The sequence below is a fragment of the Taudactylus pleione genome, unplaced genomic scaffold (assembly GCF_031769625.1).
Source record: "Taudactylus pleione unplaced genomic scaffold, aTauple2 ptg000685l, whole genome shotgun sequence".
In the NCBI taxonomy this organism is placed as follows: domain Eukaryota; kingdom Metazoa; phylum Chordata; class Amphibia; order Anura; family Myobatrachidae; genus Taudactylus; species Taudactylus pleione.
In genome coordinates, this window is record NW_028285087.1 from 1,633,420 (window position 1) to 1,659,620 (window position 26,201).

At 45.3% G+C, this 26,201-nt stretch overlaps 1 protein-coding gene across 1 annotated transcript in view; it reads right to left on the reverse strand.

Annotated features, from left to right (window-relative positions):
* The window catches only part of LOC148477855 (putative DBH-like monooxygenase protein 2), a 119,045-nt gene that overhangs the window by 10,941 nt on the left and 81,903 nt on the right, over window positions 1-26,201 (reverse strand). The window contains exons 9-11 of the mRNA XM_088456066.1: window positions 15,492-15,588; window positions 12,177-12,236; window positions 8,623-8,756 (exon numbers count right to left, since the gene is read on the reverse strand). Of these exons, the coding sequence (XP_088312192.1) occupies window positions 8,623-8,756; window positions 12,177-12,236; window positions 15,492-15,588 (291 nt within the window). The remainder of the gene's footprint in view (window positions 1-8,622; window positions 8,757-12,176; window positions 12,237-15,491; window positions 15,589-26,201) is intronic.

Here is a 26,201-nt window from a genome sequence, read left to right on the forward strand (position 1 = left end):
AGGGCAAAAAGCGCCCTGCCCTCACAGCCTGCGGGTGCCGTCTTCACCCACGGGTTGCAGTGTCCCGCGGGTGGAGAATTGTGCGGTGACCCGGTCACCGCCAGAGAATAGATGCTGGGCGCATGCACCCGGCATCTATTCTCCCTATCTGCAGCACTTGGGGGCTGCCCAGCGTGTCCGCAAGTGCCGGGCATGCCCCCAAGAGTGACGAAAAGGGGATGCGTCTTATAGACATGCTCCCTTTTCAATGGGCACACCCCATTTTCAGGCGCGCGCACAAAGGTGCCCTCTCTGTCTCCGGCTCCCTGTTTGCCGCCGGAGCTAGAGTGAACACTATAGCGAGTAGGTTTGAATCGGCCTCTTTGTTCCATATAGATACACATTTTACACCACAATCTTCCTGCATTAAGTTTGACAGGAGCTATTGCTGTCGCTGCTGCAATTTTGGTTGCAGAGGGTATGCGAAAATATGCTAATGCCGCAGACGACCGGGATTTATTTTGGAGGAGCCCACCGGCGCCATCGCAAATCTGAGCAACTCTGTACAAATACACAGCCGCATGTGCAGATCCCTCAATAATCGGCTTCCTGAGCAACTCTGTGATCACACAGAATGGCCGCCTGAACTGAGATGCCGTAGCCATGTTTTTGTTCGCAGACAGCGACAGGACTGGGTTTTTTCGGCTGCACATCCCATTACCTCCCCTAAACGGCCTTTAACTGTCAATCACTCTGCGTGTAAAAAAATCGCTACATGCGACTAAGGTAATGGACTTTGACGCATGCGCAGTGCGACTCAGACGGATGCGTAGGTTACCGCTCATCTATGAAAACATTGGCAGAGTACTTCCCTGAATCAGGGCCCATTGTCACGTACTGTTCGGGTTACCTTCTACTCAGGGCAGGTGCTCCCATGAGGCAGCCTTAGGCAGCTGCCTAGAGCGCCGGCCACCAGAGGGAGCTGCATAGTTCCCTCAGCAAAAAAAAAAAAAGGAATAACGTCGTTCTTTTATATGGCATTAGCGCGCGGCTGCGGGGGTCTTACCAGCCACCTCTATGCCCAACCCCACTGTAACTGCAGCTGCATATGGCGCCACAGCCCGACATGCGATGCTGCTGCAGTCAGTGAAAGTGAGCCACTGTCAATCACTCACTGGTCCCTCACCCCCATCCCGGACACTGACTCCTCTGATTGGTGCATAGCCCACTGCGTCCTTCCCCTGGGCCCCATTAGTCATTCCCCCGCATTGTCCCTGCAGCCAGCAGGGCTGTCAGGGTCAAGTCCAATGGTAACAGCTAGATCCCCTTCCGTAGATTGATCATGACATCATCAGCAGTGTCCAACGTCATTCCCTACAATCCAAGTGGGCATAGAGGGGGAATATAAAGTCCAATGGTGTCCCCCAGCACCGTCAGGGAGGGTCAGGCTGCAGCAGCTGACAGAGGATCTACACTGCTACAGGGATTCGGTGAGTGCAGCTCATGTGAGTGCATCGGTGACAGCTGAACACTTCTGTGGTGAGTGGCGCCGCTGCTCCAGTGAAGTCAGCTGAGTCCCTGGAGCATGGTGTGGTGTGTGCTGTGTGTGTATTTAGTGTGCCCTTACCATCCTCACTATCCGGCTCTTCAAGCACCTCAGGTTCCTCTTCCTCCATGAGACGACCGGTTATGATCTACTGTCAGTACCCAGGCCCCCTAGAGACCTCATAGTGTAGTGGGGTCACAGAGACTGTATTGTGCACTGCAAATACTGAGTATCTGCACACTTTCCTCCACATGCCCACTGCCCCCCCGCCCCCTGGACTTAAGCTCCGCCTCCTGGTGACATCAGACGTCAATTACCGGGATAGCAAGGCAGGAGACGTAGGATGTGCAATGTAGACCCTCTGGCTAGACAGGTAAGGAGCCGCCCCTGATTAACATGTAACATTTCTCAAACTTGTATGACATACGTATATTTGTATTACCTAATCCCTAATATCCTATCTGGTTCCCTTCCTCATACCCGATTTGTCCAACTAGTCCTAGGAGCGTATTTACTAATGGGCACTTTATCAAATCCAATCGATGATCTGCGGCTTTGACCGATAGCTTTAGAGCAGCAACAGAAATCAATTTTAAACAAGCCTCGTATAGCATTGGTTCCGGTTACCGTTTTGCAATCATCACATGTATTCTGGGTACTAAATAAAGTGTAGATAAAGTATACTGTATATGAAAATGACACATGAATATTAAAATGGCCCTTTCATATGTCATTGATGATATTAGTTTCCAGCTCACAGCCAAATTCTCAATGGTTTTATCAATTAGTTCTTAAAATCAGTCCTCAGGACCCCAAACAGTTCACATTTCCCAAGATCACCCAGCAGCTGCACAGGTGTAGTCATTACTCACTGACACATTTCCCAGGTCACCCAGTAGCTGCACAGGTGTACTCATTACTCACTGGCACATTTCCCAGGTCACCCAGCAGTTGAACAGGTGTACTCATTACTCACTGACACATTTAAAAAAAAATCCACAGGTGGAACTAATTATTTCATAAGTATTTTGAACTTTTTGGGGTACTGAGGACAGAGTGCCTGATTCAAACCCGGACGCTAAGCCGCGAATGCACGCTATGGCCGATAGTCGCCCATCTGCGCATGCGCGAGGCACTCACTGCGATCGGTAATTGTGCGCTCGTAGTACACAGACTGGACACTACTTTGAGTGACAGACAGTGCCGTATGTGGGTCAGTGTCAAACGCAGGATTTCTAGAGGGGGGTTTCCAAATGCTTGAATTTAAAGCAAGTGTGGCCAGTCCACGAAGAGGGCATAATCGGCAATTAACCAGCTATAATATACATCATACGAAGTATAATGTATGTAATAATTCTGACATATACAGGTACAAGGGAATGTATACTGGACCCGCACTGAGAAAATTCTGTTAGGATGTAATAGATGATGTATCTCTTATATACCTAAAAATAGACTTATTAAATACACACACATGAACGTATCATAGTATTCCTATCCAAGGTCATGAGACATCAGTCTAACAGGCCATCTATAGGAAAGTCTACGGTGCTCCCCAGAGTCAGTAAATAACATAAGAACCACAAGAGAAAAGGAAAAAAGGACTCTTTGTGGGGGCACACGATAGGTATAGAGATGTAGCTACAATCAGCGAATTAAAAATTAACTTTTATTCTAACATGATGTTAAAAGGTGAGCAACTAGAAACAATTAAACAGACAAAAAAAACAGACAATATTTATATGAATGAATCAATAGAAATAATTATCATTCAAAAAGCCAGGCAAGATAATACTGTGATGCTGTGAATCCTCTTAGGTGCCCAGGACCACAATACGTATAAATACTATTGTAAGGCGTGCTTAACTATAAAGGGGATATGCATATATACATAATATAAGGGAGATGCATTCCCTGCGGGGAAGATCACCTCTGACAATAATGTCTCTCTTTATGATGTTGAAAGAGATGAACAGGACGTGTATAAATAAAACAAGGGAAATACAATGGTGTAACAGGATGATATAAATATATGCGCCTTTGGCCACGATACAATATATCATACCTGTCTATCAAAACCGTATTTGCATATCATGCCTGTTTAACATATACGCTTGAATTGAGGGAGATGCATTCTCCACACATATATGAATCTCTGATGTCAAAGTTCCTCTTTATAATAGTAAAAAAATTAATTAAGCACACAGAGAAAATTGTAACAGACAGGACAATACATACATATATACACAAATCAAAGGAGATACATATCTCCACTATGGATTTGAAAAGGAGCCAGGCGAAATAATACTATGATGGCATAAGTATAAAATATTTGCCTCTTGGCCAGAAATATTAATATTGTTGTTAACACAGTATGGGCATACTATATCAGGAAAGGATCACCAAAAAATAATAGTGTCACTTTCCTGGTGGAATAGATTCACATTGATAATCATACATATATTTTTATTTGTATGCCCATATGCACTGGAAAAAGGGATTATTTGTCAATCAATTTCCCATCAGAGAAAGTGTATACAAAATATGACAAACAGCTGCACTAAGGACGTCAGGACAGACCTCATGGGATGTCAAATGACTAAACTGATAACTGCTATTATTGCTTAAACATACATGCTTGAAAATATAATTCAGAATAGCCAATCGCTTGTCCCTCTGTAAAGTAAACTGTATTGCTACAGAGAAAGAGACATGAGTCCGGTGAGTGTATAGAATATGAGGTAAAATAAGCTGTCAGGTATTAGTGGCCGTCTGCCCTGATGCGCTAGGCAGTGCAGGGGGTATGCGCCACTTACCTGGTCAGCGTGCATTCCTGATATGTCATCTGTTAGTGCTGATAGCAGTGCCGGTGCATGCCGCTGTGTGTAGCTGTAGAGCCGGTGTCACGTGTGCGCATCACGTGACCCAGAAATGTAGGTCTGACGCGCGTTTCGCCGCTGATAGGCTTGATCACAGTTCCAACCTTATGAAAGTCAGTAGTGGGTCAGTCCTCTTGTACCCACTGCTGACCAATCGCTGCACCTCTACTATAATTTGAGAAACGATTAGCCTATCAGTATCATGAATCCTATGTTTGTTCCCATTGGAGCGAGCGAACGCATCTAGCGTAGCGTTCCCGCTAGGCTGTTTTAGTGGGGCGCGGTGCCCTGCCCTCCTTCTGGAGGGCAAAAAGCACCCTGCCCTCCAGAAAGAGGGCAAAAAGCGCCCTGCCCTCACAGCCTGCGGGTGCCGTCTTCACCCACGGGTTGCAGTGTCCCGCGGGTGGAGAAATGTGCGGTGACCCGCCAGAGAATAGATGCTGGGTGCATGCACCCGGCATCTATTCTCCCTATCTGCAGCGCTTGGGGGCTGCCCAGCGTGTCCGCAAGTGCCGGGCATGCCCCCAAGAGTGACGAAAAGGGGATGCGTCTTATAGACATGCTCCCTTTTCAATGGGCACACCCCATTTTCAGGCGCGCGCACAAAGGTGCCCTCTCTGTCTCCGGCTCCCTGTTTGCCGCCGGAGCTAGAGTGAACACTATAGCGAGTAGGTTTGAATCGGCCTCTTTGTTCCATATAGATACACATTTTACACCACAATCTTCCTGCATTAAGTTTGACAGGAGCTATTGCTGTCGCTGCTGCAATTTTGGTTGCAGAGGGTATGCGAAAATATGCTAATGCCGCAGACGACCGGGATTTATTTTGGAGGAGCCCACCGGCGCCATCGCAAATCTGAGCAACTCTGTACAAATACACAGCCGCATGTGCAGATCCCTCAATAATCGGCTGCCTGAGCAACTCTGTGATCGCACAGAATGGCCGCCTGAACTGAGATGCCGTAGCCATGTTTTTGTTCGCAGACAGCGACAGGACTGGGTTTTTTCGGCTGCACATCCCATTACCTCCCCTAAACGGCCTTTAACTGTCAATCACTCTGCACGTAAAAAAAACGCTACATGCGACTAAGGTAATGGACTTTGACGCATGCGCAGTGCGACTCAGACGGATGCGCAGGTTACCGCTCATCTATGAAAACATTGGCATAGAGTACTTCCCTGAATCAGGGCCCATTGTCACGTACTGTTCGGGTTACCTTCTACTCAGGGCAGGTGCTCCCATGAGGCAGCCTTAGGCAGCTGCCTAGAGCGCCGGCCACCAGAGGGAGCTGCATAGTTCCCTCAGCAAAAAAAAAAAAAGAATAACGTCCTTCTTTTATATGGCATTAGCGCGCGGCTGCGGGGGTCTTACCAGCCACCTCTATGCCCAACCCCACTGTAACTGCAGCTACATATGGCGCCACAGCCCGACATGCGATGCTGCTGCAGTCAGTGAAAGTGAGCCACTGTCAATCACTCACTGGTCCCTCACCCCCATCCCGGACACTGACTCCTCTGATTGGTGCATAGCCCACTGCGTCCTTCCCCTGGGCCCCATGAGTCCTTCTCCCGCATTGTCCCTGCAGCCAGCAGGGCTGTCAGGGTCAAGTCCAATGGTAACAGCTAGATCCCCTTCCGTAGACTGATCATGACATCATCAGCAGTGTCCAACGTCATTCCCTACAATCCAAGTGGGCATAGAGGGGGAATATAAAGTCCAATGGTGTCCCCCAGCACCGTCAGGGAGGGTCAGGCTGCAGCAGCTGACAGAGGATCTACACTACTACCGGGATTCGGTGAGTGCATCGGTGACAGCTGAACACTTCTGTGGTGAGTGGCGCCGCTGCTCCAGTGAAGTCAGCTGAGTCCCTGACATATACAGGACCAACAATCACATTATTCCATTATATGTGTATGTAGGGCCATCCTGCCTGAGCTGAATGTTTTTATTTCAGATGTGGGCTCCTTTCGAGATAATTTCAGCAAGTTCGGGAATCTAGGGGGCAGCAAAAGAACCTTGCACTGCCCTGGACATATATGTACAGATTGGTCTCTTTATGTTCTGGCTAGTTCATTATTATACAGTATTACTAATTAACCCTATCCATGGTCTATATCAGTGCACCCCTAACAGTGCATGTTTTCCAGATCTCCTAGTCAGTGCACAGGTGTATTTATTACTGGCTCAGACATATTAAAAGATCAACAGGTGGTGCTAATTATTTAATTTGTGACACTGAGGGGATCTTAAAAAAATGCAACTTTAGTATTATATGCTATTTCTATTGTGGTGTGGGCTTGGAAGGGGGGTTTCCAGGCAACCGGAAACCCCCCCTGCGTTTGCCTTTGTGGGTGGTAACAGGGGAAGGTGCTTGTGAATGGGGGGAGTAGTGCTGCGAACGCAGGCATGTCTGGGCGTCAAAACGGCATTTTATGGGTGTGCATAATTAGCATGGAAGCGTCATTGTACACGTCACTTGGTTGTATCTCAGCCTGCAGTGATCGCAGTGCTTGCAGTGGGGTAGGGTCTATCTAAAGCGCTGCGTGCAGCTCCGATGGCTCTCGATGGTTCTGATTAATCATACACTTCCTGGAGATGACGTGTGTTAAGAAAGAAAAGATGGCGTCTTTATACCGGCGTGCGCTCACTCTGCCGTCGCTCTCTAAGACATAGAAGGGCGTTCTTACACCAGAAAGTGTGATTGCGGATTTTGCATACCCGGCCCCTTTTAAATGCGAGAGAGCACAGCTTAGCATCCGGGTCTGAATGGCCCTCAGAGTTTGAGAATATATGGTTTCACCAATCACATGTATTTGCCTTCTATTAACTAGATCAACACAGGTGACTGCAATCATAAATTAGGTGGGAAATCCAGGAATGGAGCATTTTGTACCTGGTGAAACGGGTCATGTTGGAAGGTAGGCTTTAACCAGGAGGGTGAACTGGGACAGAGAGTAGGAGAATGGTCAGATAGTTGAGTAATGAATCAAGATGTGAAGGTGGAAGTGGTGTTATTGGGAGAGTAACCGGATGTGGGGAGTGAAGGTTTGGTCAAGGATAAGGTCCAGGCTGAGGAACATGGGGGACAGAGGAGTTGATGTGTTTTCAATATATAAAAGAGAGAAGGGGAGGTGAGTGGGTCCTGGGAGAAGGGGAGAACAATTCGTTAGGTCTGAAGATATTGAGTTTGAGAACGCAATGAGCGAACTGAGAGGCGATGAAAGAAAGAAAAATAGACACGAGAGAGGAGACAAGGCCGGTGAGAGGTAATGGGATCAAGGAGGCAGCTGGAGGAAGGACTGGTGGAGAGAATAATAATAATAATTTTATATAGCGCTTTACTCCTAAAGGACTCAAAGTGCTTTACATTTGCCTTTACAGTACAAAACAAGCTTAAACAAAGGACATTAGTGAAATGCTTGGGTGAATAGGTGAGTCTTGAGTCTATTTTTGAAGGATTCTAGAGTGGAGGCCTCTCGAACTGTGCGGGGAAGGGAGTTCCATAAGGTTGGAGCACCAAAACTGAAAGCTCAAATTCCGGGAGATTCTAGGTACTGTTAATAGTCCTTCGAGAGAAGAGCATGCTCCCTAAATGGACTCATATAAAAATACACACACAGCCAAGCATATACATATATATAACTGACAACTTCAAAATGGCGCAACGCAATTCTAGTGGAACACTTTGGAATTAAATTGTCAGGATAGCAACACACTCATCCGATTCTCGTATAGAGATTGCTAGCTCTAATGTAATATAGTTCACCACCGTAGTTTACCCCACAGAAACTAGCACCTTTATAAAGCCTGTGCTCCATCCCAGCTCTGTTCTAATTGGATGTTATTAGACGCATGTCTTCTCTTTTCCCTGATTCTGACAGTTCCCTCTTGCCCTAAATAAAGCCGTCTAGCCCAGGTGGTCAGTTTCACAAGCTGGATAAAGCGTCCACAGAGAACTAAAATGTTGCATATTGCGCTAATAAACTACCTTTTTAGGATACATTTACTGAAGTTCTATTGTTTATTCAATTTGTATTACTTTGTTCATTCAGGCACCTGGTAGAAATGTTAGTGTATTGGGAGTGCCTATTTTTTTCCTTCTATATATATAAAATGTGTGATAAATCCACATGATTAAGGCCTCTGGGTTCAATGAAAATATTAATTCATACGTCCAAATACAATACGCACATTCTATTAGACCAGCTGGAACTCACTTGTCTGCCCGTTCCAGCCCCAGGGCGTCCGTCACATGGTGAAGATCCTGGTAACTCCAGCAGGTAGCGATTGGAATGTCCGGATAATAGAACAGGAATCCAACACACATTTCATTTAAGGTGCCTGGTCCTCCCTATGGAGATAAATGTTATTCACATGCACTGCAAGTATTATCTGCTTAATAGAAAGGAAAGGTATCTCTAAGCAGGGCCATCAAAAGATCTGTCAGGCCCCGATGCTTGGAGGTGTGGCCAAGCATGTGGGGGCGTGACCAAGTCCAGATTTTATGTTACATGCTGCAGTGGGCATAGCTTCACGGGGGCATGGTTGCACCTCACTGGCAAGCCCAGATCACCAGACATACAGTACCCAGACCATGGTTCTTTCTTCCCACCCACCCACCACCTCTTATATGTTTTCCGCACTGTGCATGCTCCAGAAGCTCCAAAAACAGGCGATGCACAGATGTATTAATTTCATGCGCATTTACACATGGGCATAAATGGAATTTTTTTTTAAAATTTAAGTTTAAAAAGTATTTTTAAAAATATATTTAAATATTTTTTTTTATTTATAAAAAATATATTCCTACAGTAGGGGGTGTTTTTTTTTCCAATTTGCTGGCCCTTAAGAATTTTCCCTTAGCCCCAACAGCAGTAAATGCCAGAGGGTGTTTTATAAGCATGCCCCTCCTTTTTAATTCCTTGCAGTGCTTATGACTAGTGAGACTTGTGCTTAGCACTTTTTTTTTTAAGTCCTATGTTGAGGATCAGTCCCAAACATCCTTAGTACTAAAAAGGCTAATATATTCAAATCAGGGTTGACTACCCTCCCGATTCGGGCGGGAGCCTCCCGATAAATAGGTGAAGCTCCTGCCCCCCGGAAAGGCAGGCAAGCCTCCCGCCTGCCGCCGATCCCCTGTCCCCCCCGCGCCAATACCTGTTAAACCCCTGCAGCGGGGTGGCCGCTGTCGCGTAATTTTGGCCCCGCCCCACTACACAATGCCGAAAAAACAAGCATTGTGAAACAGGGGGCCAGGCCAAAATGACGCGATCATGTGGCCCGCCCCCTGTCACACCCGCAAAAGGACCTCAACCACTCCGGCCATGCACCCTTTTGCTGGCCACGCCCCCTGTTCTGTCGATCTGACTACTCCCTCCCGGAAGGAGCAGCCAGATAGTCGGCAAGTATGATTCAAATTAGTTTCAGGATTGGAGCGTGAACAATTTGGGCCTTTTCCCTCTTGCAAAATTATCTGTTTCTCTCCCGATGCTTTGGATGTGCTGGAGATTTGGGGGTAGATGTACTAAGCCTTTGAGAGTGATAAAGTGGAGAGACATAAAGTACGGACCAATCGGCTCCTGTCATTTTTCAAACACAGCCTGTTACATGGCAGTTAGGAGCTGATTGGCTGGTACTTTATCTCCACTTTATCACTCTCCAAGGCTTTAGTACATCTCCCCCTTAGGCTGGGTACACACGTAAAGATTATCTGTCCAACCACCCAACTAGTTGATTGGTTGGAATTAAAATCTGGTAACGTATGGGAGTAACTGATGATCTGCAATTTACTCCTAAATGCTAGAAAACAGATGAAAATGGTCGTCAGACAAGTTTGTTAAATGTTTGATCTAAACAATTTGTTCAAACAACAGTTTTCATCCATTTTCCGTCATTTGGGAGCAAATTGCTGATTGTCATTTGCTTTCAGCCCTTACCAGATTTTCATTCCAACCAATCAACAGTTTACGTGTGTACCGAGCTTAAGGGGTCTATTTACTAAGCAGTGTTAGGAGACAGAGTGAAAAGTGATAAGGTACCAGCCAATCAGCTCCCAACTGTCATTTTTCAAACACAGCCTGTGAGATGGCAGTTGGGAGCTGATTGGCTGGTACCTTATCACTTTTCACTCTGTCTCCTAACACTGCTTAGTAAATAGACCCCTAAGAGTCATACTTTGAGTGGCGTGCTTTATATGTTCAGAGAGCGGCTGTGTGAAAATTTGCAAGCGATGCAGCCGCCGGGATTTGAATTGAGGCAGCCTCCGGTGGCTCTGCATATCCAAATGACTGCGTACAATGACGCAGATCGGTCGCAGATTTGTCGATTATAAGACTTCTGAGTAACCCCATAATTTCCCACAATGGAGCAGAAACTGAGACACAAGAGCCATTTTTACTGCGTACGAGATCCCAGTTACAGGCGGCGACAGGCTCCAAAAATAGTCGCTCCACATCTACGCTGGAGTCGCTACCCCCGTTGCTGTCCACAAACTGCCCCTGCCTGTCAATCACTTTGCATATGAATCCTTACTGCAAGCAACAACGGTAATGAAGCCTGAAGCAAGCGCAGTGAGACTCATACACATGCGCACGTACACATTTCTATATCACACTCATCTCATACATAGTCACCCCGACCTTTGCAATGGGGACAATTCCTGAGACAAACCCTTAGGGGTATATATTTACTAAAGTGAGAGTTTTTAGAAGTGGTGATGTTGCCCATAGCAACCAATCTACTTTGTTATTGAGAAATTCAGACAAAAAATAAATAAAGTAGTAAAGTGATGTAAATTGTGCTGCCCTGTCATCGTTAGGGTCAGTTGTGTTATGTGGTGATGGACAAGTTTGCACTTCTGTTTGTCCATATATCTATATAACATTGGCCATAGATAATTTGATTTGGTGCACCCCTGCAAGTGTCCCGAGGCACCCCAGGGTGGCACGGCGCATAGTTTTGGAACCACTGCCTTAGTGGGTGTTTTAAAATTACCAATATGGCTTTTCGTGGAACTTCAGATCAAGGGGCATATTCAATTTGCGGCAAAATCGTCTGCTTTCGTCAAAAAACAGGCGGAAATGGGGAAAAAACAGGCGAAAAGTTTTCTCCACCTCAGTTCAGGAGAAAAAAAAAAAGCAAAATTTCTATTTTGCTAAAAATGTGGGGATTTCTTCCAGAACCCTTTGGACCCCCCCAATGATAAATGCCCCAACATTCTTTCGTAAATTGCGTACTTTGTCGAAAAACGACCAGTCAAATTTTTGGAGAAAAAAAAAAAAAACATTTAAAATGGCTTTAATGTATATTGGGTCTTGTTTTTCGGGGGCGGTATGGATATGTCAAGTGTTTTAAACATCACACGTGGCCACAGCAGGCGTTTTTTCAACGTTTTTAAAATTGCGCTCTTACGACACGAAAATATACTTGCACCCATTTTAACGTACCCCCACGAAAATATTGCTTTCTAGCATATTTAAAAGTTTATCCGTATACGCAAATTACCGCCAACCTATGCAATTTAAGTCCCCAAAATACTTTTATTACAGCCAATCGTACACTTATACAATAAATCCTGATGTACGTCAGCCATTTTTTTGGGGTACAGACGCAACTTCCAAAATTTTTCAGTTATTTCCGGCCCTCCCGTTTTCTCTAGTTCTTTGGTGAAAGTCAGCCAATTTCGCAGAGGGAGGAGAAAACGTCCAATTTCGCCATTAATTGAATCCGGACCTAAGAGAGAGCCATCGCTAAGTGAGACAATGATACTTACAAATGTGACACTTTCTCTGTCCATTGTGGTGGATACACATTCAACCACTATCTGATCGCCCTGTTGATAGAGGACAAATTTATTTACGGCTATAGACAAAATATTATTATTACATTTTATTCATAGGGAGCCACAAGTCTTCCGCAGTGCCGTACAGAGAGCAAAAGGATAAGACAATACAGGGTAAAACAGTACAGTACAAATAGCTGTACAAAGTAATTCATAAAACGTTGAACTCACTCGGTAGTCCGAGTCATTTTTTCTATCATTGGATTTCTATATAAATCTCCTGGAGTGCCTTTCACTGACTGCATTGTATTACTTTAATTTGGAGGGGCACCCAGATTGGCTGTTTATCTTTATTGGAGTGCCGGCTATTCTGGCTATTTACATAAATATATAGTATACTCAGCAAGGAGGAGCTCAGCTGGGAGGTTGTTCCAAATATCTTGGAGAACTAACCACAGATCTTCTGTGGATGTAGGCTTGCTGAAATCCTTCTGTCTCTTCATGTAATCCCACACAGACCTGATGATGTTGAGAGCAGGGCTCTGTAGGAGCCATATTATCACTTCCAGGACTCCTTGTTGTTCTTTACGCTGAAGATGGTTCTTTATGACATTGACTGTATGTATGAGGTTGTTGTCCTGCAGCAGAATAAATTTGGAGCCAATCAGACGCCTCCCTGATGGTATTGCATGATGGATAAGTACCTGCCTGTATTTCTCAGCATTGAGGACACCATTAATCCTGACCAAATGCCCAACTCCAGTTGCTGAAATGCAGCCCCAAACTTACAAGGAACCTCCACCATGCTTCACTGTTGCCTGCAGACACTCATTATTGTACCGCTCTCCAGCCCTTTGGCTCAGAACTGACAGAAACCAATGGTACATCCATCTACTGTTCTGAGAAATCTGTCCAGAAGTGGTCTTCATGGAAGGATTGCAGCCAAAAGCAATACATTTGACATGGCCAAGTGACTCAACTATGCACGAAAACATAGGAACTGGGGTGCAGAAACATGGCAGCAGGTGCTCTGGACTGATGAGTCAAAATGTTAAATATTTGTCTATAACAGAAGGCAGTTTGTTCACAGAAGGGCTGGAGAGCGGTACAATAATGAGTGTCTCCAGACAACAGTGAAGCATGGTGGAGGTTCCTTGTAAGTTTGGGGCTGCATTTTAGGAAATGGAGCTGGGGATTTGGTCAGGATTAATGGTGTCCTCAATGCTGAGAAATACAGGTAGGTACTTATCCATCATGTAATACCATCAGGGAGGCGTCTGATTTGCTCCAAATGTATTCTGCAGCTGGACAATGACCCCAAACATACAGCCAATGTCATTAGGAACCATCTTCAGCGTAAAGAAGAACAAGGAGTCGTGGAAGTGATGAGCCCTAATCTCAACATCATCAGGTCTGTCTGGGATTACATGAAGAGACAGAAGGATTTGAGCAAGCCTACATCAACAGAAGATCTGTGGTTAGCTCTCCAAGATGTTTGGAACAACCTCCCTGCCGAGTTCCTTCAAAAACTGTGTGCAAGTGTACCTAGAAGAATTCATGCTGTTTTGAAGGCAAAGGGTGGTCACACCAAATATTGATTTGATTCAGATTTTTCTTTTGTCCATTCACTTTGCATTTTGTTAATTGATAAATTAAACTATTAACATTTCTATTTTTGAAAGCATTCTTACTTTGCAGCATTTTTTGCACACCTGCCTAAAACTTTTGGACAGTACTGTATATTTCGTACATATGTTATGCAGCAGCAGCCACTGCTGATCGCGGCAGTTCAGAGATAGAGACAAGTGTCTCTGGGCCTGATTCAGACCCGGTCGCAAGCGCTGTGCGCTCGCAACCGGGTCGATGGTGGGCCAGTGCGCAAGACCCGGATATCGACGGGCAAGCCGTCGCTCTGGGTCTCGCACCAAAGGGGCGTGCTGTTGATGTTGAGTGACAGGACGCCCCCTTTGGTATGCGGGCCGGGGGAGTGGCTGCCCAAACGGAGGCGTTCCCATGTGAACGCCTCCGTCTGGGGCCGGCCCCACTGACATCACGAATGATGTCAGTGGGAGAGATTTCGCCTCTGTTGGAGCCGAAATCTCTCTGGGGCTTGCGGCAACGAGACCCTACCACAAGGGTCTCGTCGCAAGCCCGATGATCGTGCTGGTCTTGACCATCGCGACCATCTTCCTGGCCGCTCGCTATAGCTGTGGGTGGTCACCCACAGCTATGCGAGCGGCCTGGAGGCCGTTAAAAAAAAAAGAAATAGCCCGGCCCTGATTCAGAGCGAGCGGCTCTGAATCAGGGCCTCTGTCTCTACAATTTAAAAATGGTTCATCGGGGAGACGCCAAAAAGCCTCTAAAAATAGCTAAAAATATATCTTTATTGGCACATCATTTCTGTAATTATATTTATGAGGAAGTGATAATATTAGCATGGGAAGAAAAAAAGAGGAGCAGGGACTGCAAATAGGGGACTAATAACTTTATATATACCCAGCACCATTGTTGTAGGGAATATTATGTGAACATTGGCCCTCATTCAGAGCCGTACGCTCTGAGCAGAGCGCACGCTCTGCATGAGGGCCGGGCTCCTTTTTCATGGAGCGTCCTCCTGGACGCTCGTATAGCTGTGGGTTACCACCCACAGGCTATACGAGCGTGCATTTTGATGGCCGCGATGGTCGTGACCATCGCGACCATCGAAATTGCGAGCCGGAGCCTGCGGTTGAGGTTTTCAACCGCAAGCTCCGGAGTGATTTTGGCTCTATCAGAGCCAAAATCACTCCCACTGACATCACTAGTGATGTCAGTGGGCCGGCTTCTGACGGGAGGCGTTCCCGTGGGAACGCCCCCGTCAGGGAGGCACGCCCCCGGCACGCCCACCAAAGGGGGCGTGCTGTCAATCAACATTGACAGCACGCCCCCTTTGATCGGACACAACGAGCGAAGGAAAGTCCTTCGCTCGTCGTGTCTGGCGCATGCGCACGACGGAGCTCCCTCCGTCGTGCGCATGCTCAGTGCAGACCATCGACCCACTTGCGAGCGTACAGCCGCTCGCGAGTGGGTCTGAATCAGGCCCATAGTTTTTTGTTTTTACTGATCTTTTTTTTTTTTTTTTTTTCCTTTTTACCAAGAGGCATACTGTAGATTTGTTTACTAGGTGTTTGTTAATTTACTGCCAATTTGTATTGTTACTATGATTCTTGCATTATAACATTCAATATACAGAATATACATTTTCATACGTGTGTCTTTCTAAAGTTTCATTGTCCTACACAATCCTCGAATGTACCTAGCTCATACCATTTTTATTTTTGCTGTTCTAGGCAAATGTCTAATTTGTTGAAAACTGAAGTCATATTTTTTGTCTTCCCCAAGACTGCCAATCAAGGTTCCATTCCTATAGAGAGATCAAAGTATGATGGTTATCAATAATACATAGTGAAATAGGGTCACAAACACTTTCAATATAAATTTAATTATTTTAATGCAAAATAAAATAATAATGCTTTAGCCTGGGAAAACATTTCCAAAAGTGCAAATGTTCTAAAGATAACTGTAGGAGAATGAATACAACACATACTTACACCCAAGGGCATATTAAAAAAGAGAAGGGCCATGTGCAGTCTCCGTCCAGGCCCCCCTCCTCTCTAAGCGGCAGCTGGCAGTGCACTGGCAGCCATTTTCCTGGTGATTTCCCTACTGCGCTTCCATTCTCTAGGTGACTTGTACAGTGATGCTACCGCCGACAAGGGACTCCAGAGAGGTAAGTATTGAATAAATGAGTGCAGGTTGTGTGGTGGTGGCCCCTGGACCAATGGGCCTATGTACACCACAAACCCTGCACCCATTATAATATACACCTCTGCTTATACTTTTTGATCATGCTATAAGGCACTGTGGGCCTGATTCAGAGTTGGGACCAAAGTTACAAAAGTTTCACCATCGCTCCTGAACAAACCATGTTGCAATGCAATGGGTGAATATATATATATATATGTATATATATATATATACACATACATACATACATATATATATATTTTCCATAGACAAAAAACCTTACAGTTTCACATATCACATTAAGGCTTCTTAGACATGATCTGAAATTTCAAAAACCTACTGAATTTCTGCCACTCAAACTCAAAAAAACAATGAAATTCCGATCATTAAGGCTGATGCCTTAATGGACGTGTTCCTTGCGCAATACAGATATGTTATGCCATCACACCCTGTAGTTAACTGCAGATTCAGCACTCTCACAAAGTGAGATTGCTGTCACTCACGAAATGGTGGAGCTGCTAATTCACAGAATTGTGTGCTCATTGGAATACACGCATGCAGTCTATGCAACTGAGGTCTGAGCAGAAGACAGAGCTGCGCAGATGGGATAAGAGTGGTGTGGATAGGGGGAGGAGACAGAAAGGCGTGGAGAGGGGGGGAAGATTAAACAGCACAGATGGGGGGGACTGGACAAAGTGATGCAGATGGGTGGAAAACTGGTGCTGTGTCTGTCAGTCACTGACACTGTGCCCAGCGGGCTGGAACGGTGTTTAACCTGTAGCTGCAACTCTCAGAGGATATCCTACCAGCGGCTTATGGTGTGCTGGGCCTTGTACTTCCACATGTCATTTCAGGAGAGGCGAGTTAAAGTCATAGGCAACACCAACCACCCACATACTGGATTTACATTTTGTGTTCTGCAGCCACTGAGGATCACCCCACCAGCTGTGTATAGGAGTATAAAAGGCAGGCATGTGTGAAGCCACTATACACCCCCTGCAGGAGGCCACCTACTGAGCATGTGCAACAAGTTGAAGCCCAAAATGCCCTACACTGGAATAAAACAAACCCCAAGTCTTAATTCATCCTCTACCCTGAGTTATGCCTTCCCAAAAATCCCCCATAGGCTAAAGCAGAAAAATGGCAGTTTTTAACAGACAGGCAATGTAAGAAAAGCGCTGTCATTATCAACTTTAGATTGTTCTCAATTACTCATTTTAATATTTTTTTACCTGAAATTTGACAAGCCGCACCAGGCGACGGTTCTACGCATCCTTGCCAAATTTCAGCTCAGTACATCCACTAACTTTTGGGTTGTAGCCCCTTAAACACCATGGCCCCCTCTCAGGAATTCCCTATGGGAGAATTCCGCTTATTTGATTCAGCCTTAATATAAGGGCACAACCATGCCCTCATAATATTTTTTGCATGCAAAGTAAATTTTAAAAAACATTTGCTAATAAGGAAACTTTTTGTCAACAACTATCTGATTTGGCAACTGGACACCATATATCTTGGCGAAAAACAAAATAAAAAGTTTTGTGTTATAGAAAGACGAAGATTGTTTCCACAATTAATATTTCTACATACATTTTATATAACACTTTCAATAGCAGAAAATGTTATATATAGACTCTCTCAAGACAGGAACTAGGGACGAAACGCGTTGACCTTTCACTTTAGCCTCCAGCCGGGATTGAATCCAGCCACTGCTCGTATCAAACCAGCGGACATTGCTGCATGCTTCTTTTGAGAAGCTGTTCTGGAGGGACCACTTGCCATATACCGGCACCACTGCACCACTGTGTTTAAAGCCGCGGTTTCTGCGATTATATTCAAACCATCACCGTAGGACACTATCCTTCTGTTGTGGGTAAATCCGCAATTCCAGGAAATATTTTCCAGCCTTTCCTCGCAGGGCAAGTGTCGGGGAGAAATACCAGCTAAATCACGCCAGCCAGCGGACAACATCAAACTGGGTGAACGGAGACCAGCTGAGCGGCAGTCGGTTGGCACTGCGGTAATTACATCACATAGTGTGCACACATAGTGTTACAAACTCTACTCCAATTGCCCTTTAGGGGCCTATTCATCATCACTTAATTTTCACAAAAGCAGGTGAAAAAGCAAATTTTCACCTGCAATTGTGAAAATTAAATATTCGGGCCATACATTAAGAAGGTAAAGCAGGAGATATCACAGATATCCACCCCATACACTAGTATCACAGATATCGCCTACTTACCTTCTGTTTGCGGAATGACCCGCTGTCCCCATACCCTAGAATGGGGACAGAATTCATCAAGCTCCGAAAATATTATTTTTTCGGAGCTTGACTGCGGGAGCATTCGTCATCTTCAGATGGTGAATACCACCACTTGTGGATCGCTACCCGCTCTTCCCTATGGGAAGAAGGTCCGGGTTGCGAGAAGGGATAATTTCGGATCCCTCTGCCCCTGTCCGGCTACTTCCGCCGGATGTCGGGGCTCTTGTGTGCATGTGTGACCTGTAGGTCGCGCATGCGCACCGCCGTCACTGCTCCGACAGGAGCAGTGAAAAGATTCACTGCTCCGAAAAGGAGCAGTGAAGCCGCTCACAGGGACAGCTGATTTCACATCAGCTGCCACCGCGCCAGACCAATGATGAATTGCTCCGGTGGCCACGGCGAGTTAGAATGTTAACTATCGGGGTCCATTCAGATCCCAATAAAATCACATCATGAATAGGTCCCTAAGTAACTTTAGGTGATACTAAAATAATTTGAAAAGGGTGTGAAAACACTAGGGGTGAGCGGGTTCGGATTTCTGAAATCCGAACCCCCCCGAGCCCCCGCGATCTGAGTCCGATCTGAGTCAGGCTTGACTTTTCCCGCCTGACTCGGATCTGAAATCGAGGCAAAACGTCATCATCCCGCCTTCCGGGTCTCGCGGGTTTTCGATCCTATATAAGGTACCCGCGTCGGCGCCATTTTCTCACTCGGCTGTGGACAGTGAAGAGGGAGGGTGGGTGTTAGGGCTGGCTGGGCTGTGTAGTGTAGTGCAGAGTAGTGTTGTGCTGTGCTGTGCTGCGCTGTGCTGCTGTTGTCCACTACTTCAAAGTCCATAGGGGCTGGCTGTGTTGTGCTGTGCTGCTGTTGTTAATAGGGGCTGTGTCCACTACTTCAAAGTGCATAGGGGCTGGCTGGACTGTGTTGTGCAGTCAGTTCTCCATAGGGGCTGTGTCCACTCCAAAGTCCTGTGCAGTGTCCTAGTCCTAAAGGGGTGCTGTAGTGTTGTCCAGGGGGTGCTCTGTCCATCAGGGGTGCTCCCCCCAAGTGCTAAAAAAATAATATTTTTTGTGTGTTTGTGAATTGTGTGCGCAGTAGCCGCACGTGCATCAACAAAGTAGTGCCAAGCGTGCGCCTGTGTCATAAGTAAAGGGCCGGCTGGCTTGACTGTTAAAGGGTGCTGTAACCCCCAAAGTACACTCCAGTCCAAACCAAAAAAAAATTATCTTCTGTGTTTGTGAATTGTGTGCGCAGTAGCCGCACGTGCATCAACAAAGTAGTGCCAAGCGTGCGCCTGTGTCATAAGTAAAGGGCCGGCTGGCTTGACCGTTAAAGGGTGCTGTAACCCCCAAAGTACACTCCAGTCCAAACCAAAAAAAAAAATATTGTCTGTGTTTGTGAATTGTGTGCGCAGTAGTCGCACGTGCATCAACAAAGTGGTGCCAAGCGTGCGCCTGTGTCATAAGTAAAGGGCCGGCTGGCTTGACCGTTAAAGGGTGCTGTAACCCCCAAAGTACACTCCAGTCCAAACCAAAAAAAAAATTATTTTCTGTGTTTGTGAATTGTGTGCGCAGTAGCCGCACGTGCATCAACAAAGTAGTGCCAAGCGTGCGCCTGTGTCATAAGTAAAGGGCCGGCTGGCTTGATCGTTAAAGGGTGCTGTAACCCCCAAAGTACACTCCAGTCCAAACCAAAAAAATAATTATTTTCTGTGCTTGTGAATTGTATGCGCAGTAGCCGCACGTGCATCAACAAAGTAGTGCCAAGCGTGCGCCTGTGTCATAAGTCAAGAGCTGGTTTGGACATCTGGTCCAGACTGAAAGATGTGCCAACAATTTCTGACAAGTCCACTGTCACTGCATATGATACTGTCCTCAAAACAGCAGCGACAAGCGTGCATCTGTATGTTAAAGGGTGGTGACACCCTCAAAGTGTGCTACACAAACAATAAAAATATTGTTCTTTTTTTTCTGTCTTTGTGAATTGTGTGGGCTGTAGTCGCACTTGCATCCTCAAAGCAGCAGCGACAAGCGTGCGTCTGTCTGTTAAAGGGTGGTGTAACTCTCAAAGTGCTCCAAAAAATAAAAAACTATTTTTTTCATGTGTTTGTGACTTGTGTGCGATGTAGCCACACTTGCATCTTCAAAGCAGCAGCGACAAGCGTGCGTCTGTCTGTTAAAGGGTGGTGACACCCTCAAAGTGTGCTACACAAACAATAAAAATATTCTTCTTTTTTCTGTCTTTGTGAATTGTGTGTGCTGTAGCCGCACTTGCATCCTCAAAGCAGCAGCGACAAGCGTGCATCTGTCTGTTAAAGGGTGGTGACACCCTCAAAGTGTGCTACACAAACAATAAAAATATTCTTCTTTTTTTTTCTGTCTTTGTGAATTGTGTGGGCTGTAGCTGCACTTGCATCCTCAAAGCAGCAGCGACAAGCATGCGTCTGTCTGTTAAAGGGTGGTGTAACCCTCAAAGTGCGCTCCACAAACAATAAAAATATTCTTCTTTTTTTTTCTGTCTTTGTGAATTGTGTGGGCTGTAGCCGCACTTGCATCCTCAAAGCAGCAGCGACAAGCGTGCGTCTGTCTGTTAAAGGATTACATCGGTGACAGCATCCAAGTCAGCATGTCAGACAGTCCGTACCTGTACTGGCAGGAAAAAGAAGCAATTTGGAGGTCCCTGTACAAACTGGCTCTATTTTACCTGAGTTGCCCCCCCTCCAGTGTGTACTCCGAAAGAGTGTTTAGTGCAGCCGGGAACCTTGTCAGCGAAAGGCGTAGGAGGTTGCTTCCACAAAATGTGGAGAAGATGATGTTCATAAAATGAATTATCAACTCTTCCAGGGAGACCAGCCTCCAGAACGTACAGAGGGACCTGTGGTTGTGGATTCCAGCGGGGACGAATTAATACTCTGTGAGGATGAGGATGGATGAGAAGGATGAGGATGACATCTTGCCTCCGTAGAGCCAGTTTGTGCAGGGACAGATTGATTGCCAGCTTGTTTTGTGGGGGCCCAAACGAACCAATCATTTCAGCCACAGTTGTGTGGGAGACCCTGGCGCTGAAATGATTGGTTTGTTAAAGTGTGCATGTCCTGTTTATACAACATAAGGGTGGGTGGGAGGGCCCAAGGACAATTCCATCTTGCACCTCTTTTTTTTCTTTGCACTATGTACAGTTTGGGGCCTAGTTTTTCAAACTGCCATCCTGTCTGCCACTGCAGTTTCATGCCTAGATGGGTCACGTGTTTGTGCCGCCCACTCGTGTCGCTTAGCATAGTCATCCAGCTACCTCGGTGCAACCTTTTGGACATAAAAACACTATTGTGAGGTGTGAGGTGTTCAGAATAGACTGGAAATGAGTGGAAATTAAGGTTATTGAGGTTAATAATAGCATAGGAGCAGAAAAACCTACAAATTCTGTGATTTTAGCTGTTTTTATGCTTTTTTTCAAAAAAATACAGATCCAAAACACAAAACCCAGAACCCAAAACACGGAAGGGTGGTTTTGGCAAAACCAATCCAGATCCAAAACACGAAGAAAGATCCAGATCCAAAACCAAAACACAAAACACAAAAAGTGGCCGGTGCACACCCCTAGAAAACACCGTTTTTCACTTTTTTTAGTAAAAATAATGTTAATAAATAGAGCCCTGAATAGCTTCCTTGGGGGATTCAGGGCCTGATTCAGAGCCGGACGCTCTGACAAGAGTCTTGTTGCCGCAAGCCCGGAGTGCTTTTGGCTCTATCAGAACCAAAAGCATTCCGACTGACATCACTAGTGATGTCAGTGGGGCCGGCCACAGACGGTAGGCGTTCCCATGGGAACGCCTCCGTCTGGGCAGCAACGCCCCCCGGCACGCCCACCAAAGGGGGCATGCTGTCACTCACCATCGACAGCATGCCCCCTTTGGTGCGAGACCCATAGCGACGGCTTGGCCGTCGCTATTCGGGTCTCACGCATGCTCCCTCCGACGTACGCATGCGCACTAGGGCAACATCGACCCGCTTGCGAGCAGGTCTGAATCAGGCCCTCAGTGTTCAGAGAAAGGATAGTCACAATCAGAGGGAACAGGTGTCTATAGAAAATAAGACCACTACAAATAGAAGGTAACTGAAGTACTATTCACTCCATCCGTTACCTAACACCTTAAGAGGGAGTCAGGAATAAACTCAGCAGCCATTTCTTCAAGTATCTACAATGAACTTTATTAAGGACAGATAAAAGACAACAGACATTAACTTCATCACTTGGTCAATTTAGATTGCAGTACTGCTAGGAGAATTAATACCTGTAACCACAGTAATTATCCTGGGCACCGTCTGCAAACACTGACTCTAATTCAGACCATCCCTTGCATGCAAAAAGGGTAGGCAAAAATTATTATCTTTGTGCACAAAATAACTGAGGGTTATACTTTCTTCATACTTGCCATTGTATGTGATATGTATGCTTGCATTTAACCCCTTGATTTTGCAGTCTAATCCGAAGTTCCAGCGTTCCTGTTTTAAAAACTTGCTTGTTCAAAGTGTATGTTTAGAATTGTATCAGTTGTTGTGAAAACTAGATACTTAGATTGTTTTTGACAATACATTTTTGCATTGTGTATAAATTCCTTTGGTAAAACACTTTTGTTGCCTGTAATAACGCCTGACTACTGACAAGAACCAAGACCGGTAAGGAACCGTTTGCATCACACCACACTTGGGGCAGTTAGTAAAAGTTGGTAATTACACAATGACTCACTCTGCTTCCAAATGTATGGATTCGGTTTCAAAATCCAATTATGTCCCATAAATAAACACGTATCTGTGTTTTAGCTGTACACTATATTTATAGTAAGTATATAGATTCTGACAATTTGTCACTTCACTATATAGTCGCAGTCTATCATCAAATTGGAAAGTATGTCCAAAAGAAGCAGCCTGTGTAATGCAGATATGTAATAGGTTAGTGTGTAAGCAATGAGTTAATAGTAGAATTTATAAATTCATGGTTGTATCCAGATTAGTGCATAAGAAGATATTTTAACTGGAATATCAGTAAATACTGCAGCTTAGCTCATTAGTTTTCCCAGTGCACTTTTTTTTATGCAGGCTCTAATACGAATACATCCTTAGACAAACGATATGCACCAAAAAATAGAACTTGCAAGTCATAAAAAAAACCTTATGTTCTGCAGATGTCTCTATGGCAGTTTTATGTCACATATCAATCTCAAACTGATGCGTTACATGGCCTATTGTGAGCAGTTTCATCTGAGGATATGTATTAATTAGATAGCCCTACTCTTACAAATGCTGAACCATTTACCACATGCATGTGCTAGAGTAAGACTCTTAGAAGAATAGAATTTGACGGCAGATAAGAACCACTTGGCCCATCTAGTCTGCCCCATTTTTAAGCATATTGTTACCTCAACCCTTATTGATCCTTACTTCTTCTAAATGATATCCTTATGTCTATCCCATACATGTTTACATTGCTCTACTGTCTTAGCCTCTACCACCTCTGATGGGAGGCTATTCCACTTGTCCACTACCATTTCTGTGAAGTAATTTTTCCTCAAATTTGCCCTGAACCTACCACCCTCCAGTTTTAGAGCATGTCCTCTTGTTCTAATACTTCTCTTTCTTTGAAGAATGTCTCCTTCCTTAACCTTGTTAAAACCCTTTATAAATTTGAATGTTTCTATCATGTCCCCCCTTTCCCTTCTCTGCTCCAAACTATAAATATTAAGATATTTTAGTCTTTCCTGGTACGTTTTGTGGTGTAGACCTTTGCCCTTCTTTGTACAGTCTCTAATGTATTAATATCCTTCTGGAGATATGGCCTCCAGAACTGAACACAGTATTGGAGATGAGGACGTACCAATGACCTATACAGTGGTATTATCACTTCTTTCTTTCTGCTACTGATTCCTTTCCCTATGCAACCAAGCATCTGACTTGCCTTTCTCATTGCTTTGTTACAATGTTTGCTTGCCTTTAGGTCACCTGAAATAATGACTCCTAGAATCCCTTTCCTCTTCAGTAGTTACCAGTATAGTGCCATTAATACTATATTTAGCCTTTGGATTTTTGAGACCCAAGTGCATGATCTTGCATTTTCTGCCATTAAACTGTAGTTGCCACGTTCTTGACCATTCCTCTAGTCTACCTAGATCATCAATCATTTGTTTTACCGCCCCTGGTGTGTCTACCCTGTTGCATACCTTTGTGTCATCTGCAAAAAGGCATAGTTTCCCTTCAATACCATTTGCAATGTCACAAATAAAGATATTATTAAGCACTGGTCCAAGTACAGATCCCTGAGGTACTCCACTGGTAACATTTCCCTCTTGAGACTGCACTCAGTTTACTACAACACTCTGTTTCCTATCCTGCAGCCATGATGTTATCCATTCAACTATCTTTGTATCCAATCCCATGCTTTCCAGTTTATTTAACAGTCTGTGATGCGGAACAGTGTCAAAAGTCTTACTAAAGTCTAGATAAGCTATAGCCCTCCCTTTATCTATTTCCTTAGTCACCCATTCAAAAAGATTTTTTTTACATGATCTCCCCCCAGTAATCCATGCTGTTTGGGATCCTGCAAATTGCTTGATTTGAGATAATCTACGACTCTTTCTTTTAAGAGTGTTTCCATCAATATCCCTACTACTGATGTAAGGCTCACTGGTCGGTAGTTGCTTGCCTCTTCCTTGCTTCCACTTTGTGCAGTGGGGCAACATTTGCTCTTTTCCAGTCCTCTGGAATTACTCCAGTAGCTAGTGACTGGTTGAATAATTCTGTTAATGGTGTTACCAGCACCCCTTTAAACTCTTTCAGTATCCTCTGATGAAGTCTATTGATGAAACGTGTTAGGGCGTGGCCTAGTGACGTCATCCCGCTCCAGCGTCACCTCCTGGCTTCTGTGTTCCATGCTGGTCCAGACACACCGTGTACATCTGCGGTGGTCAGCGGTGTGGTGTGTGGCATCCCGCGAGTGTTAAAGAGGATGTGTTGGTGTTCTGCCTGGTTGTTTTATATTGATCATGTGGTAACCAGTCCACCCTGTTATACACATTGGTACAAGCATACCCCTTGTGGTGCAGAGTATTGCTATGTGTTTTACTGTGTCTGATTAAATACTTTTACACACTATGGAACGCCCCCATATGTCATTTACTTTCTAGATTCATTCGTCCTGAGAGATCCAGGATTCATCTGTCATTCATTTGGGGAGCAGCGGTCCCAGCCATTTGTGAGGACTCTAGTGCTTAAAGACTTGTATTTGTCTCCATGTGGTGAACTGTATATACACTCACCAATTGACTCTATATACAGCTAGACTGTCAGCGCCGGTCATTTTTATTTTATTAATATATATATATATATATATATATATATATTATGTAAACCCCCAGAAAATCCTGTATTTGCCCCTGCCCACACAGGGTCATGGGTGACCCTGCGGAGAGCAGTTGTCCAGTGTACCCTGTTCCCGGATGGGGGCTGAGCTGCCGCTGAGCTGTGTTCTGAATGCAACAGCACAGTCAGCGCTGCTGTATAGAGCGGCTCCCAAGTCCCCTCATCAGCATAACGTGACACATCATGTACGCGACGCTGATCACTGATGTCGGGCCTCAGTAGTCACTCTGCGGTCTATGCAGCAGCGCTGACTGTGTTGCTGCATTCACAACACAGAGCCAGAGGGTAAGTAATCAGGGAGGGTGGGGGTAGGCTCCGAGTGGGGGGGGGGAGGTAGGCTAGGCTGTGTGGCTTGGTGGGACCCCCACAACTTAGTTGCCCCAGGACCCCCACAAGCCTTAATCCGGCCCTGTTCCTAAAGGCCATCTTCTTTGCTTTCACAATACTTGCTACCTCATTCCCAAATCACACTGGCTTCCTTTTCCTTGTGGTTTTCCTAACCCTTTTGATACAAAGGTCTGTTGTCTTTAATATTGCACTTTTTACATTTTC